Below are 17,650 nucleotides of genomic sequence, written 5' to 3'. Positions count from 1 at the left end.
CTTCCGGTGCGGAAACTCCTGTGGGGAGCTTTGTTTCCGGTGTCCTATTCGCGCCCTGTTTATGGTCCAAAACAAGTTAAGCAAATAAATAAATAAAGCGGCGATTTACATTTCTATAGATGTCTCGGGCATTTACCCAATATATCTGTAAATGATGTTCATCGACTTGTTGATATTTTTCCCCCACGCCTCAGGGGAAAAGAGAAAATGGATTCAAATGTTATATTTCTCAGCTGTCCTTCGTTTATCGCGGGTGTTATGTTCTAAAAATAACCAGCGATAGGTGAAATCAAGTAGCCAATTTTATTTTTTGACGGTGCAAAACGTTTCGTGGACATACAGCACTGCACTTCAGAGTCACACTGCTAGCGATAGATGCAGCGATTCCGTACTGTACAGGAGAGACGGAGGAGATCGTCTGCAGCGATCAGGACGTAAAAAAGCATGCAAATTTGCACTGAAAAATCTGCGAAACAGCGAGGTGAAAGGTGAACCGCGTTGTAGCGAGGGACCGCTGTAATTTTGAAGGTAAGTCACAACATACCCTTCGTAAATACTAATGTATAGAAACCGTTACCAGCAATCATAAAATTTTTGTGTGGCTTTTTTTCACGCTGTGTAGGTGTGTACTTGACTAGCTGATATCGACATAACGGGGAAACATCTGGTTTGACTATTGTTCACCTGTAGTTTGAATGCTGAACATTTGCCTGTTTAAATCATAAGACCAGTCACTGTACAGAGATGTGCTTCTGAATGTGGACGATGTGTCTTCTGCTGCAGTGATGCAGTTCTGCTTGTGTTTAGTGATGTAAACAACTGATCGATCTAAACTCTTTAAACGTCAAAATTGATCATTAGATTTTTATGACACAACAGTGGTGAGTGTTCCCACCTTCTCCTCTTTGTAACTTAACGCGATCGTTCCGTTTTCGAGTTGTGGACATCAATTTTGGAGTATATCTTCGCAGTAGCGATTGACCGCAAAGTAAAGCTACCGGAAATGTACAACCCCACATCCGGTCTCAAACCAGGAAGTTAGCATTTTCTCGTGCACAGGGTCAATTGGTAGAGCCCAGAGATTAAACACTTTACAGCTTTACAGCTGTGGAGCTGAGTGTTTTTTTCCCCAAAAAAGATTTTGATAAAAGAAGAGGGGATGCAAAAAAAAATGGTAAACTACAGTTCCAGCTGGTGTGAAATTAAAAATCAGAGCGGGGTTTAATTTCAGCAAATAAAACAAAATTCTGATTTTTAACAACTGACTTGTTTCCTTTTACTAGTTTTAATTAAATACAGTGATTTGCAAATCAGTTTCAATTTTATAACACAAATTACAGATTCAAATTAGACCCTTTTATGGTAGATTAGACTGAGCTCAGTGCAATTGTAGGTTCGACAGAGGATCTGGGTCATGCAGATATGGCTATTTTCACTGTGATGATGAAGAACTTTGAAAGCCACCTTTCAAATATTTGTTCTCAGGCATGTTTTGCTGCAAGTACAATTATTTCTATGTATGATTGAGTACAATACGTCTGCTAATTCTGAGATACCATCAAATTGTCAAAGTTTCTTTACTCTGGTTCCTTCCCCATCTTGTTCCCAGTACAGAAGGCTCAGAGGATAGATGTGGTCTCAATATGGTCTCCGGCAGCTGGGTTGGCCAGGAAATCTAACTGCTTATATTTCCAGCTGTAACTGGATATGTTGTATCGCTTTTGGGAAACAAACAACAGATCGGCCTGACAGACCCTGGTAACTCAACAACCCAACTGGGGCAGAGACATGATGAGAAAGGAAGAGACTGCTTAGGGCTTTAGACAGTGGGTTTAGTATGCTGTAAATAAGCACATCATCTTTCAACACAGTGGCAGAGTGCAACAAGCTGCGGTGTGCTAGGGTGTAACAGTACTCAGATTATAGATTTGAAAGCATCTGTAGCCACCACCGACAATGCAAACAACATTTTAAGCGGAAGAGAAAGTGAGGCGTCCGTGTTAAGAGAAAAAGATTAACACTGAGGCAGAAATAGCAGGGAACAAAGGACGAGAACCACATCGTGCCGCTCAGACCACAAATCTTTCCTCTTTCTAATTTTCTGCATTTTATATGGCTCTGGCAATGGAAACTAAGACGTGCGCTGTAGTGTCAAATGAGCAATTACATCTACAATCAGAATCTTTGCTGAGAACTCAGAGAAACATTGTGGTTTTATTTCCTCAGGAACTCTGCATCAGACTGCACAGATGACAGTGCAATTACCCGCTGAAGTGCAGTATAGTGCAGGAAATTTTCCAGCAACCTCAAATCACTGGCACTTACACTGACACTTAGGGCCACCAAAACTGCATTTTACATTGTAATGACAAACATAAGCTGTAATAAGCCAGTGAAATAACCTATATCATATAACTTAAGAGTTTATTCCCAATTTCTGTGGACAGTGGGTGGAAGGTCTTGAAAGCCAAGTATATTAAAAATTAAAAAATGCTAGGGGATAGTAAGTTTTTTTTTTTTTTTAGAAGATTCCTATATTTAAGATAGCTTCAGCTTTTACAATCCTGCTTCAATAAAAAACTATTCAACTAAAATATGTTGAATTATTAATACTATTTCAAGACGCAGAAAAACAGAAACCTCACCAAGTGTAGGCTGTGGAATCTCATAACCACATCTGCTTTTTCTCTGCGTGTGTGCTTTTGTTTGTTTTAATCAGTTGAAAAAGAAATACTACAAGAAGATAATTACATGTAATCAAGGACTGTTTCCTAACCTACCCAAGTTTGCACCATGGTGCACACTTGCTCCCACACTATCCCCACAACCCAGAATTACTTCAAGCTACACTTTTTGTGTTAAATACATAAAAATCAACATGTTAGAGACAGAGAGACAGTTTTTGGAGCTGAACTGAAAGACAGTCAAGTGATGTAGCTCACTGTAGATAAATAACAGCTAATGAATAGCTGATTATTAGCTTTATCTTTACTTCTGCCAGAATGTCCAGGATGCTCTGACAGTTTCTCTGAATACTCTGTTGTATTGTCTGTAATGCACATCCTGTTAGATGTGCTTCTATTAACAGTTTGTCTGTTACATTGATGGGACTGCGAGTCCCTTCAAATCAGAGGCTGGTTAATTTGCTGCGGTAATATACCCCATATGCTTACAAGCTGGTAGTTCTGGATCACTTAAGTATAACTGATTGTTTGTCATCTTACTCTTTTTCTTCCCTCGTTTTCTTTGCTTCTACCTTCTGGAGAGCCTCCACTGCCGTAGGTTCATGAATTCTCTGTCTGGTTTGATTGTTGTTTTTTTTCTTTTTCTTGGCACAGCTGGTGTTCCAAGGTGTGAAGAAAACTGGAGGGCTGGCGTTGTCAGCTGTCAGTTGTTTCAACAAGACAAGCACAGAAGTACAGAGCACGAAGAACAACAAAATGTGCTACTGAACTTAGTGTCTGAGGTTTCTTGGGTTATATATCAGAATTGTGCAAATAGACTATAGTTTGAGTTCCATCAGTAGACAAGAAAGAATTCTATAAAAATTATTGCTGTCATAATATTATACAGTTCTGTCCAGAAGTGAGTGTTTAAATTTTTCTTTCTAATGCAAGAAAAATGTATTGGATTTTTTTTTTCTTTTAACTGGTCTTTAGTAATAGTTCTCCATCCTTTCTGAAGGTTTTTCAGTTTTTTTTAATAGAAATATTGCTTTAGTCCTTGTTGTTTACCATTTTTAGAGAGATGTTTTTTCTTTTTTTTAAGCGACTTAACACTGAGATTTGTCATTCGAGCATAAAATAGCAAAGCTTAACCGCTACATGTATTAGACGACCACATAATTTGCTTCTATGTCTATGAATGTAATAAAAAGATGACAATGATGACACAGTGTGACCTTAAAAATACGCGGGAACCGGACAAGTGGAGGACAAAAGAAGAAATGGCAGGCCATAAAACTATCTACGGCAGATGAAAACTATCTGAAAGTCATGTCCTTACGAAACACGAAAAAAAATCCAGTGAAGACCTGACACGATTCTTCATTGATTGATCTGTTATTTGTTGAAGTCTCATCAAAAATGGTCTCAATGGAAGGCTGGCGGTAAAGAAACTATTCTCATGGGAGAGAAAAGGCTGAGATATATCAAATTACACAAAAGAATCTGACTGAAATTCAGTAACAACAGGTCTCAAAGAATGATTTTAATTTTTTGGCTTAAACTTCCAATAATATGTTTGAAGAATGCCAAGAGCGAGGTACAACACCGAGTGTCTAGAGCCATCTGTAAAAGACAGTGGAAGTTCTCTCATGGTTTGGGGTTCTGCTTATAAATGCAGAAAGGTACAGTCATTCAGTTGATCCTCTATCCAATAACTTTTGGAAAGCACCTGAATGGCTTTATTTATCAGCATGACAATGACCCTAAACACACTGCCAAAACAGTAAAAGCAGACCAGATGGAAAAACACACAGTGGAACTCTATCAGTGCTGGATTTGCCTGATCGCACCATTATTGAAGGAAAGCAAGTGAAGCAAGTGTAAGATGATTTGGTAGTTACTTCCTACATACTTGCAACATAAGATTAAATAGCCCACACAGTTATTTAGTACTTTTATTAAGACAATGCGATTCATAATTCAATCCACACAAAGAGGTGGTACAAAGTGTTAATATGCTCTGTGATGTTGATCTCTGTGCAGAGATCTGACAGTATACTTCAGTTATGTTTCTGTTGGTGCAGCAAAACATCAGGGTGTTTGTCATCTATTCACAATAACTAATGCATTGTATTAATTGCTGCAAATTAATGCAGGCAAATGACATGTGTTCAACCTTCTACTCTAACAAGTTAATAACACAACTTTTAAATGTCAAAAGAGTTAGCAACCACTTTGCCTTATTTACTGTAATTGGATAGTCATTAACACTGCCGCAAATAGGAGGAAATCAGTAAAGCACGATCCTCCTCAGACGCTGCCAGAATTATTTTGGTTCACGAGTCCACGCTTTTGAACCAATTTGTGCTAATTTGTGTGGCAATTTGGCACAAACTGCTTTTCAGCCAGTTTGCTTGCTTTTCTTAATCTAAGCTCTGTATTTCTTTTATATCTTGTGCATTTGTCTTAACTCGGCCAATTCCTGTTTTGGCACAGACTTTATTGACGCTTCGTACTATTTTTGTTGGAATGTTAGTATAATGTGATGAAAGCACGATGTCATTTGCAACCACAAGATGAAACACTTTGCTGACAGTTTCACATTTGCAGATGAAATGGAACCTAATATGGTCTGACAGACTTCAGGGACCCCGGGCAGTTGTCATGTCAAAGCAGAATAATGAAACCTTGAGCCTTTAGCTGCATTCAGGGAATCTTTCATATTTGTTGCCAGTTGTTTATGTAAAACCCAGCCACAATAAGGAGCTATTTTCCACTTTTTCTGAGACTGAGGCAGAGTTGTAGGACAATTAAAAAAAAATAAAAATGCCACTGCACATTGACCGTGACCAAATCCGTGGGTGTGACACATCTTGATCACTTGTTTTAAAGTGGAACCACATCGGTATCAAGTTACCATTCAGGGAAGACAATTTTATTTATGGTTTTCTCTGCTTGCTTTGGATTCTGCCGTAAATTCCTAACTTCCGCACTTTTCTTTTTGCACTCCCTTTGTCGTGATTTTCTTTTAAATTGATGTTTTCTTAAGTAAAACTACTTCAGTTATCGCTGTCTCTCTTTTTTCTCCATGGTCAAACAAAAACGTCAGTGGGATCTTGCTTCATCTTTGTTGGTGTATTTGAAAATAAATCTGCGTTATTGTAAGTTTAAAGTTCGTACTTACAAAGAAAGTCTGCCTTTCGAAATGCCGCTCAGATCTTTGATGTTGTCAACTTTTGATTAAATATTAAGTCATCGGCTCACACAACTTTTAAAGCTTAAATTTCCCGGCGGCCTCTGAAGGCACCAACACTCCAGCCGCTGTCAAGAGGAGAATCTCTTTTTCTTCTTTTATCTACGCGTGGTAAATGATGCCGCGCGCTGATTGGCTGTCGGCCGCTGACTTGTGCTCCATCCCGCAGGCCCGCTCTCTCAGAGCCGAGCTGAATGCTCAGTCAGCGCTTCTCCCGGTGATCCCCGACACCGCTGGCCGCCGCTTCTCGCCACACACGCTCACACGCTTACACATACACACTCTCGTGTGTGCGCACCGCGTCTGCGCGCACCACCGGCTCCTGCAACTTTCCGACTTCACCTGAGCGAGCAAAGCAGGCGGACAGAACCACTAAACAATGCGTGCCAACTGCACTATGCGCTACCACAGGTTACTACTTTTGCGCTCATTTAGGAGGTAACGGAGGAGGTGTGAGCTTGCATGCCATCACCATGGATTGCCTTTTTCTTCTGTTATGGACTTTACCAATCCCGCTGGTCGGCTGCACCTCAGTCAAGCTACTCTCCACCCTCTTGTCCTGGAGTATTTTCAAGGCATGTTGCACTTACATCCGAAAAATATATACGTGTGCACTTTTAAATTCAGCACATGCACGTGTAGTTTGGGAGAAAAAAAACAAACAAGCAGTTGTCTCTTATCAGCAGGACTAAATCAGCGACAAACTTGTCTAATCACATTCATTGCGGTGAAAAGTGATCCCAAATTAATCTCAAGTGCAACTCATGTTTCAGTAGAGGAGCTCGATATCCCCTTTTGGCTCCCAGTTTTCTGCTGCTTGTAACCTGTTGCTACCTGTCCATTTATGATTTTTTTTTTCTTTCAGACGCTGCACATTTACTGCTCACAGGCCTCCCACACCGTTTCAGCCAGCTATTCTTCCAGCAACAGCCACGGATTAAATCATGGTGAGTGCTTGTCTTTTCACATCTGAGGATGTTTCTTCCAGCTGGCTGTGTTCCATGTTTATAGGGAGAATGTGAATAAAGTGAGATAAATGCCAAGATTGAATCAGTTACTAGACCAGAGACAGCTTTGTTAAACAGTGAAGAATATTACTTGTTACACAGTGTGACATGACTACTGCTTATGTGGATGGAAATGATAGAAACGCTTGTTTACATGAACCAGTGAGTGCAGTACTTATTCAAGGACTCCCATTTCTGTCCTCCGCTTTCCAGAATGTGATTTACATACTTTTGTTTACTCCCAACACTTTTTCCAGAGGTATACTATTGAAAGGTTTGGATGCTGAAAATAACAATGATGAAAGAGAGATGTTTGAATGAAAATGACAGCTTGGTGACTTATGCATATTCTAAATTATACTGAAAATTGTAGTTAAAACAGGATGTCTTTGTGCTAAAGTATTTGACATCAGATTTTTTTGATGTAGTCTTTCTATCCCTTATCATCAGACTATGTATTTGTAACCCCTGTGGAAGTGGACTCTCAGGGAGCGTACCTGACCCATGATGTGACAAGGCGAAGCCATCGCAGCAAAAGGTCCTTGCCTCCTTCTCTGCACTATCGCCTCTCTGCCTTTGGGCATGACATGCACCTTCACCTGCATCCATCTTCGGTGGTTGGCCCTGGGTTCACTGTGCAGATGATCAGCTCAAATGGCATCACCACAGTAATGGATGATGCAAAGGTTCACAACTGCCTTTATCAGGGATTTATCCGTAACCAGTCGGCCTCCTCTGCAGCCATATCGACATGTTCTGGACTGGTAAGTGTCAGTAACCTCTGGCTGAGCTTTTGTTACATGAAAAACTGAATCATTTTATGTTTTACCTCAATTACATGGTTTTATTCTTAAACTGATTACATGCTTCTACTTAGTTCAAGAAAGGCTGACAAAACACTTCTAAGTCAATTTAGATAATTTCACAACCCTAATGGGAATTTTTTTTTTTCAGTTTCTGATAAGTTTGTGGAGCTGAAAGGCTCTCACACAGCAGATTTTGCACTCCACCCCTACCTCAAGTTCCATGCCTTTATTTGTCCTTGGATGCTTCGTGTCCTCTAGCATTCCAGCTGTTTTGATGCACCATTGTCAGACTTTGGTCATATCATGGGTGAACTGTAACATGACATCATTACCCATGAGTGTAAGCATCAGTGTTTGGTGCTTTGTCTGGAACTGCTTTGAACACAGGGAGGAGAGGACATAAGAGAAAGAATAAAAGGAAAAGAGTAGAAGAGGAGAGAAAAGTTACACTGCTACAGCAAAAAGGCCATAATTTAGTCAGGGATGTCATCACTTTTTCCTTGACCACTGTGCTACAGTGTAATTTTGGCCATTACTCAATGCAGTTTTCTTCAACCACTCGCCCAGTGGTGCACCTTGTAAGTAATGGTGTAGGTCAACATTTAGGAACAAGCATTATAAATTACAAGATAATATCAACACGTTTTACTAAAGAAGATTCAGGACAGGGATAGCTCAGATAGCCTAGTTACTTTAGCACTCTGGAAAAATTTGCTTTGGAGATGCTCATATGGATCCTGCTGCTGTGTGATGCCGCAGCTCTGTAATAAACTCAAGGGAGGGACTCCACAAACACAGCTGGAGGCAACAATGTAAATCTTTTCATAAAGCATTAATTACCACCAAGTCAAAACAATGAAATCTGTCTATGTGCATATGCATACATCCACTAGTGGCATGCAGTGTGTGTCTTTTGTGCCTATTGGTCATCTATAAGCTTCACTATTTTCTTTGGTTTATTAGATGTTTAAAAGATCACATTCAGTGCTATAGACACATACCATACCAGCATGGACCAGATGGACATATTATACCCCCATAAATGCCATACTTAAATTTATCATCTAAGCTCCATACCTCGTCTTACCTACTCCTCCTGCGCTTGCCCTCCTCTTTTGTCCTCTGTTTGCCCTCCCTCTACATCTCCTCTTGTTCACAGCAATTAAAGCCAGGGTGAAGTTTGAGCCGCCTGGCTGGCACTGCTAATCTTTGCATTGTCCCTTTCATTAGGCTAGCTCCCGCTAACAATAAAACACCACTGACCCGTTCGCTTAAAAGAGCCGCGAGGACACAGTGTGATTGGGTTGTGATTGCATTTGAATGAGTTGGTACAAACACTTTGATCTATTTTTTACTCTTCCTGAACATTTTCAAGTTTTTGTTTTCCTCTTCCAAGTCCGACCACTGGGCCACTGACGGATGTTTTGTTATCGTTATATTTCTAGCAGATAAACAGAGTTTTCTCCAAAATAAAAGAATTAAGTAAGACACAATGACAAGTACACTGAAAGGATACTCTGGTACCAACCATTTACTCTGTCTCTTTGTAAAAATCAGTCTGTCTGTGTTGAATTGCTACGAGCTTTAGGACAATAAAGACATTTAACCCCTTCTTTTCATCTAGCCCTCTGCTTAAAAAATTTGGATTAGGTATAAATGAGGAAAGAGTCATTCAAGTGTGCTCACTGCACTGATGGGCTTGAGTAAAAGATTACGGTGGGATTAAAGACATTGGTTGAAGGAAGAAAGGAAGAAAAAAGAGGAAGACAAGGATACAAGAGAGAAAATGGAAAAGAGGGTAAAGTAATGAATGAAAAGTGAGCTGGGCCAGGTTGGGAGGCAGCACACGAGAGAAAGTGTTGTGCAAGAGTAATGTGAATTTATTGTCTGTGGTTCAAGCTCCCAGGGAGGCTGGATAGTCTCTTTATAGAGAGTTGGAGAGATGGGCTCTGTTTATGTCAAAGGGCTTTGGAGAAGAAATGAGGTGAGAAGAAGTGAGGTGGAGATGGGAAGAAAAACGTTTTCTCGTTCTTTGTTTCATTGTCTCCTTTCAACAGAAACAAGGAAATGGAAGAAAAGGGAAAAGACAGTGTCTGAAACAGAGCTGTGGACCTTGCGTTTTAATAAAAGCAGAGGTTTCAGCACCAGACCCTGGGCCAAATCAGGGCTGGGACATTTTCTTTTTTAAACAGATGGGAGTGGGATTCAACTGTTAAAATGAAGACCAGGGTGGTATTAAGAGCAGAGTGGGATAGCTGGATGAATGACTTGCATAGTGGGATTTTCTACTGTAAATCCTTATTAATTAAACATGGTGTTATTTGTTGGGTTTAATCACTTTCTCCATGACCTGTAAAAGCACCTTCTGTTCTTGAATGAACCAAAGTTGTCTGCCTCACTTTTGCACGAGAGATGAAAGGATGCCTCTTTAGATGTAATGCTCTCTGATTTGTAAGAGAAGTGGATGGTGTTGGGGGTTGGGGAGGGGTCTTCTCTCTTTCTTCTTTTGAAGGTTTCTCATCTGAGGTCACTGTGCCGCTTGACCTAAATCTTCTATTCATTGGTGTATGTGGGGGTTGGCGGGACTTAACCTGAACTCTTAACAGGTCTTTACAATGTTCAAGTTCAGAGCTGCTCACCACCTGTGTGAGTCCAGAAAACAAATGATTTATAGCTCCCCTCTGTCTTTCTAGCACCTTCCCAGGATAGGAAACTCCTTACTGGGTAAGCACAGCAGATCTGAATTCTGTCCGGCCTTTACTATTCTCTGCCAACCCTTAGAAATACAACATTAACATATGATGCGTCTTAAACCACAGTTAAAGTGGTTTGAAGTGGTTTAAGATGCATTGCCTTGTAGTAAATTTGCAGTACCTTGTGAAGTATATTGTGGTACATTTGTAAACATTTTCGACTTGAGCAGTGTGACTGCTCTAAATAGCATTGTTTGTGACTTGGCGGTGTTCAGAACTTAAATGTTTGAGCGTCAAATACACCCCCCATTGGGCTGGTTATATCAGATAGTGGTATAGCTCAGCGGTCCCCAACCTTTTTTGCGCCACGGACAGGTTTATGCCCGACAATATTTTCACGGACCGGCTTTTAAGGTGTCGCGGATAAATACAACAAAATAAAACTAGTACCGGTGCCGAAAAAAAAGAAGATTTATTCATAACACACGTGAAAAGACCCAGGAAAACCGAGTTAATGATAAAAACGATAACAAAATAACGCTGAAAACCGATAAAAACCCTGAAAACCATACATTTCACACCTGAGCCTCAACTCTCGCAGCCCGGTACCAAACGACTCACAGCCCGGGGGTTGGGGACCGCTGGTATAGCTGACCATGACCATTACTACAACCTTTCCCAAGACCCGACAGGCCAGGTCAGAGTCAGCCTGAGGTCTCTGGTCTTCAGTGGCTTAGATCCAGATAAACTAATCCATTCTCTAGGATTTCTATAGTTCATAAGTTGATGCAGCAAACATGGTACCCAATGAGCTATTGTTTCTACTTGATAGTTAAAGCAGAAGAGGTAAAGTGTAGATGGCCATTATAGGACCATTTAAGTGGAGCTACGTTTTTAAAATAAAGACCATCAGACATGTACCCCACTATTTAAAGTGATATACTTTAAATGAGGCCTGTGTCCCAGGCTAAGCTAATATGTGTCCCAGGGAAGCCTTTTGCTAACAAGTAGGTAGTCGTGAAAATATCATATACCTTCATTTCCCACAGAGTATATTTTCTGCAATAACCTGAAGTCTCATGGGAAAAGCACCTTTGGATTTTTGTCATGGAACCAAGACATTCTGTCTCTATAACCGATGCACTGTTGAATGTCTGAATGGTCAAGTATTTGGGTGAAACCACATTGCAAGAACATTCTTGGTCAGTCACCTTTGTTTTAAATATCTAAAGTAATGTTTAATTTATGCTACTGTGGTTGTATCCATTTGTGGAGGTATTTGCCTATGGACCCTATGGACAAAGGTTTTCACCCAATACAAACATGCTCCCAAGCAGTCCTCCAAACACTTTGTAAGTTATAACTTTGCTCTTCTTTGCGGCTGGCTGATGGACAAACAACAGCACAACCATAAGTAGACCACAGACAAGTAGTACTACATATTTTTGACGCTGACCCCTTTTGACAGCTGATACTTTGTAGGTGGAGAGGCAGTCCAGAGCTGCCCACAGCTGTCAATGGACTGTCCACACACTACTGAGCCGTAATTTCCTCATAACATGTCTGTTAAGCTCATGAATGAGACCTCTTGGATCTTTATTAGGGTCGTAATGATCCAGCAACCCCCCAGGTACCACAATTTATAGCTTAAAGATGTGTTTGAACAATCAAGTGTGAGAGTAAAAACATTAAAGAAAGTGTCAATACACACCTCCTCTGTCTTTCCTCCATTCACTTTCATCCTTTCAGGAAGGTCAAACTCAGTGTTTGATAGCCATCGTTGACACAGCTCTGAGGCTTGTGGCAAGCACCGGTGACTGTTGTAAGAGGAGAGCTGAACTTACACCCTCTGTTCAACTCCACCAGGCATGGGACTCCCTGTGGCGTGAAGATGCTTGCTCTTTTCCCAGGCGTTGTTATTGATGCTGGATGTACTTTGTTGTTGTTGAACACTTCACACTGTGAATATACGGGAGGTTGAGCTTCATTTCTTTTTGTGAAAATGTGACATCGTCTCTTGCTAAATTTTTGCTAACATCAAATTCCAATCAAGAGTTGGTTGATTTTTTATTGAATATTGATGATTTAAAAGTTAGTCCTACCCAAAGATGTTGTGTGGGAAAATAAACCTGAAAATGACACTACTTAGCCAAACAGGACATTGAAGTGCTTGCTTGCACTGAATATTCAACATATTGTAATCCTGTTAGACTCCTAATGGGGCTGAGACAGCATATGATTACTCATCCACAGGGTTGGAATGTAGACAATATATGATGTGTGCTGCCAATCCCCTAGGCTTTTGGAGAGTTAAAATGACACTTGAATGACTGATTTCCGGACATCTTTTGGGCTATTTGTACCTGTCCATTATCTGTAAAGCCCAACAAATTGGAACATCTTCCCACTACAACATACTTCCCTGGCTTGGCCATAATTCAGCGACTGGGCCGGGCCACAGAGGAGCTCAGATCTTGGCGCTACACGAGTAGAGTGGCCCGGAGCTTTTTCCCTGGTGGTCTGGATGCTGACAGTGATGTAGTGCCCGCTGTTAGATGCCAGCAGGAGAGGGGGGTCAGGCTCTCAGCATGGGTGTGGGATGGTGTGTGTGTGTGTGCTTGTACGTCCTTTCTATGCTGTGCAAGGTCTTTCTCACACAAGACTAATGGCCACTGTTGAAGTGCTCAAGTGGATGCTGCAACTTCTACAAACAGAGGCCATACATCAAATCTGACCTACTGTTGTCACCACTGCAGCACATTGACTGGTGCTGCTGTAAAACAGTCCAGACCTGCAGAAAACTTAGAACTGCCTCGTTAATAGAGTAATGAGCAGTAAATAAAACCCTTTTCAGACATCATCACAGATAAATCAGTTAAAGTAACTCACATTTGCATTTACGTTCCTCAAAACTTCATTAAGACTCATGACGTACACCTTTAATGGAGAGAGCTATGGTATAGGTGTGATATTTGTAATACCTGCGACTTTGGATGTCAGCATGTTGTAATCTTTTGCATGCCTGTCTGGTCGTACAACTGCATGCAGTTCAAACTTGCGCTGTGCTAGAAGTGATTTGTAAATGCTGTTGCTGTTGGGACTTATAGAGTCTTTGAATTGATTTGAATTACACTCCTGCCTCATTTGCAACGCAGTAGTGCTATATTAGTTAGTAAAAGTGCTAAAGCTGCACTGTAACCCACTTATAGAGAGTAATGGCACGTTGAAAGAGGACATTTCCATTTTTATGGACTGGTGTGGGAGTAGCCCTCCTGCTCCCTGCTGTGTCTACATGGGATAATTGAGCGAGCCCATGCCCAAGGGCTCCAACCGACAAAAGACTCAACCAACACCATCAGTTTCTCACTCTGTGTGTGCCCACCTCTTCTCTGTTCCGTAGACATGCTCAGTAGTGTCAGTAGGTTGTTCAAAGGCAATTAGTGTGGATAAACAAGCTGCGTGACCTCAGGCTATTGACACATTGCGATTCTAATGAGCTGTACATGAAGAGAGTTATCCATATATGCTATCACTAATAAGAGTGTTTGTAAATAGTCCAGGTCCAATTCAGTGATAGTAATTTTTTAAATAAGAAAACTCCACTGTGCTGGGAAATACAGTCATTTGAAAGTAAACATAGAGAAATTCAACCAATGTCCTGCCCTGTCATTGCTGCTTGGCTCTTTTCTTCTTTTGATCCCAGTTCCGAAATTAACATGTCTTCTTTACCCATTTCTTACCCCATTTTAAACACACATAATTCACATAAGCAGACTATAATTACTCAGATTGTGATTCTATTGAATTAGTTAGATGCCTGAGGGCTCTCCTTTGCTCCTGTGTGATTTTTTTCCCCCCCCTCTTCGCCACACACACTGTGTTCACGTGATTCTTTGCTGAGCTGGAGTGCAGATGTGCTTTAGAGCTCAGTAATCACCGGCTTGGGGCTTCTCACCGCTCGTCCCAAGTCTTAAACAGCATGTAAGCACTTACTCATTTGCCTTATAATATCATGGTAGGGAACTTTAAAAGAGGCTGCAGTTTATACAGAGACAAGCTAAAGTTGCCGTCTACCATGACAGTTGTGCTGCTAAAGAAACAGAGCTTGTGCTGACTTTATCCAAGGAAACGAAGACGTTTTTTCTCATGTACGAAATAGCGACTTTGCTGACTGAAGGTGACTTTGTTGAACCTGTAATCTGACTGTGACGTTATGAGAAATGTGTGAATGTGGGGTGAAAACTAAAGTGGTGTTTAGCAGAGAGTGTTCATCCCTTTAATCTAGTAAGGTCTTACAAGTGTCAATGTAGAGAGATAAGTAGAGGTCTTCTCTATCAACTTTACAGGTGGCCTTTCTGTGGTCTTTGAAGATTGTGCCTGAAAAAGAATCAGCTTATCTATCATTTCATCTGTAAATCTATAGATGAGTACAAGAGTAGTGTGCTTTCCTCAAATGGTACTGGCATTTTGAGTAATGTTATGTTTCTCTCGGAAAAAAACACAATAAAGATGTCAGAGTGGTCAAGTCAACCGATGCTGAGGTAGTGCAACTTTTAGTCTTTATTGTGCCTGAAGAACTAGAAGAGCTGGGTCACATAATGCAAGATCAATCATAGGTTAGATTTAGTTTTTCATAGCATGTTTTTCATGCTTTATCACTTTACTGAATAAGAAACTATAGCACAAGTGCTTTGGGTGGCGAGTGAGATTTGAAAGCATCACGCTCTGATTTTATGACTGTATGTGTAATCCTAGACAACTAAGCTGTTGCCATTTTCACACATCCAGAAGGGTTCAAATCTGACACTAATCAATCGATTGATGTTACATACAAGGCAGGAAGCTTATCTTTATTTAATCTGATTAGTCTAACTTGGCCTTTTGACAGCTGCAAAGGTTACGTTCTTGAAATAGTCACTCTTACAACTACATGAAAAAGTAAATAAAACATGCTTGATGCATATACCTAGAGTTGTTTACGGATTAAAAGATGAAAAATGCTCATTTGAGTGAAAATTGGTAGCTTGGAAAATGTACCAGTGTTATTCTGCCCACTGCTCATTCACTGGCCTGCTTTTAGATTTCAACTAATCTCATAAAGTTTGCATGTTGTGATGATGTCAGGAACAGCAAGCAAAAATTTTGTAGGCGTTGGCAAAGCTTTACAAATATGAAACCACCGCGGATCAAAAATTCATAATAGAAAGGGAGAAAAAAATGGCCTGTGTTACAGTTGGAGGTGTCTTTTCTTATTGTGGTCTATGGGAAAATTCTTTTTCAGCTGCAGAAGAGCTTTGGGCAGCAAAAGACAACTGGGAAAATTTTGGCAACAAAGCAGACTTTCAGTGTTATATCCAGCTTTTTAATATATCCATTATTACACCAATAGAGGCTTGTGGGGTGTCAGGGGAGGTAGACTCTCCTCAGTATTACGAACTTAGCCAAACATCCGTAATTTAGCAAAACAAAGTCCTTACTTGTCCAAAGCACCGTCGGACATTCTTTTCAATAAAAACCTGAGAGCTAGCAGAAAAGCAGGGTGAGCAGAGGAAAATGGGAATTTGAGTGTGAGCAAATGAGCTTTGAGCATGATCCCACCATATTAAAGCACACTCAGCTTCAGTGTGTAAACACGCAGTAATCTTCTCTGACCTCTCACCTTGTCACTGCGCTTGAAAAGCCTATTTATGCTCTGCTTACTTAGCGCTCACGCCTTGCAACATACTCCTTTGTGTATGCGGTGTTGGCAGCTGTGTCCAACATTAAGAGTCTACTATAACGTCATACTTTGGTATTCACTAAAACACAAAACATGCTGACAAAAGAAAGTTCAATCTATACATTGACATAAAAACACAAGCAGACACAGAACCATATTTTAACCATTGTTGCAGATGGAATTCGTTTCCTGTCATTATCATCACAGACTCTTCCATCTGCTATCTGCTGGAAAAGAAAGTGGAGAGCTGGCAGATTTGGTGACGCAGCTATAGAGAGAGAGAAACAGAGCACAAGCAGGGATGTGAGTTTTGCACTAATCAAGTTCAGATCTTTGTGTTTCTTTAATTTTAATGTAGGATTCTTATGGTTACAAAGTTATTTGTCATCTCATGGTGACTTTACATCATGAATTTGTTTGCATTGCTTTGCATTGTACGGTAAGGGCTTTACATTATTATAAAGAGACCTTCCATCTGTAACATCATGGCATTCTGAATGCATTGCTTCAGTGGGGAAAAATGTAAAATTATGTCTTACTCATGATTAAACTGTTATCATTTAATTGAAGGAGAAAAAAAGATAAATAATAAATAAATGTTTCATCTTTAAAGAGGAATATTTGATTAGGTGTATGTTTTTGCAGGCCAGGTATGTGCTGAATGCCAGGCAGATGAAAAGATGGGTAAACGAGAGGCGACAGCGGTGTGTGCTGATTGGAGACACCTCCTTTGACCTTCTCTAGCTCTGTTTTGAATTCCAAACTATTTTAGGAAGCCACAGTCAATTTTTCGCCAAGGGCATTTTCTCTCTCTTAATTCATTTCTTTGAGTTGATATATTTTATTCATGACCCAGAGGGAAATTTTTCTTTCCACAATGTGTTCGCAGTGCAACACAGCTGGAGCAAGTAGTCGTGGAGTAGCTAGCATAAGGTTTGTTTTGGCATGTGTTGATATGCTGGGCTTCAAACTATTGCGATTGCAGAACAAAACTCCCAGCCACTGGACCATGTGGACGTTACATATAGTCAAGATAATAACATTTGACAGTTAGCTTCCTGTAAAACTTCTCGTTGCACCAAGATTGATGGAAGACGTAGAAGATTTATGGACAGTTGGGTGATCAACTGGGAGCTGGATGGTTATAGAGATGGATGGTTCGATGGATGAATGGATGGGCTTGATGATGGCAGTCTGCCACATATCCAGGCACTGTTTTCACAACAAGAGCCTCACCATGGCTTCCCTTTTGTCCAGCCTCTGTTTATTTTGCCACCTGCTAGTCTGGGCGGAATGGGGTCAGTTCAACAGGAGCAGGGCACTGTCACTCTCTCTCTCGCTAGTTCTCTCTGTCTCTCTCTCTCTCACACACACACACACACACACAGATGGTGAGCTAGATGACACACAAAAAGGCCATAGGTCACTGGGTCAGCGAGTGTATTGCAGTGAGTGTGCGCCTGATTGATTGCACAGCTATTCTGTGTACATTTGTAGAGTTGCAGA

The 17,650-nt window shown here is 40.7% G+C and overlaps 1 protein-coding gene across 2 annotated transcripts in view; it reads left to right on the top strand.

Moving 5' to 3' along the window:
- Positions 1–6,193: 6,193 nt before the first annotated feature.
- The window catches only part of adamts18 (ADAM metallopeptidase with thrombospondin type 1 motif, 18), a 62,217-nt gene continuing 50,760 nt past the window's right edge, over positions 6,194–17,650 (top strand). The window contains exons 1-3 of one of the 2 annotated variants that reach the window (XM_087843315.1): positions 6,194–6,494; positions 6,785–6,866; positions 7,377–7,690. In XM_087843315.1, the coding sequence (XP_087699441.1) occupies positions 6,393–6,494; positions 6,785–6,866; positions 7,377–7,690 (498 nt within the window). In that variant the 5' untranslated portion in view covers positions 6,194–6,392. Of the gene's footprint in view, positions 6,495–6,784; positions 6,867–7,376; positions 7,691–17,650 lie in introns of those variants that run through there. The other variant, XM_087843344.1, reaches the window with a different exon arrangement.

The sequence above is a fragment of the Neolamprologus brichardi genome, chromosome 1, assembly GCF_056152115.1.
Source record: "Neolamprologus brichardi isolate AB-2024 chromosome 1, ASM5615211v1, whole genome shotgun sequence".
NCBI lineage: Eukaryota > Metazoa > Chordata > Actinopteri > Cichliformes > Cichlidae > Neolamprologus > Neolamprologus brichardi.
This window is presented reverse-complemented; position numbering and strand designations above follow the sequence as displayed.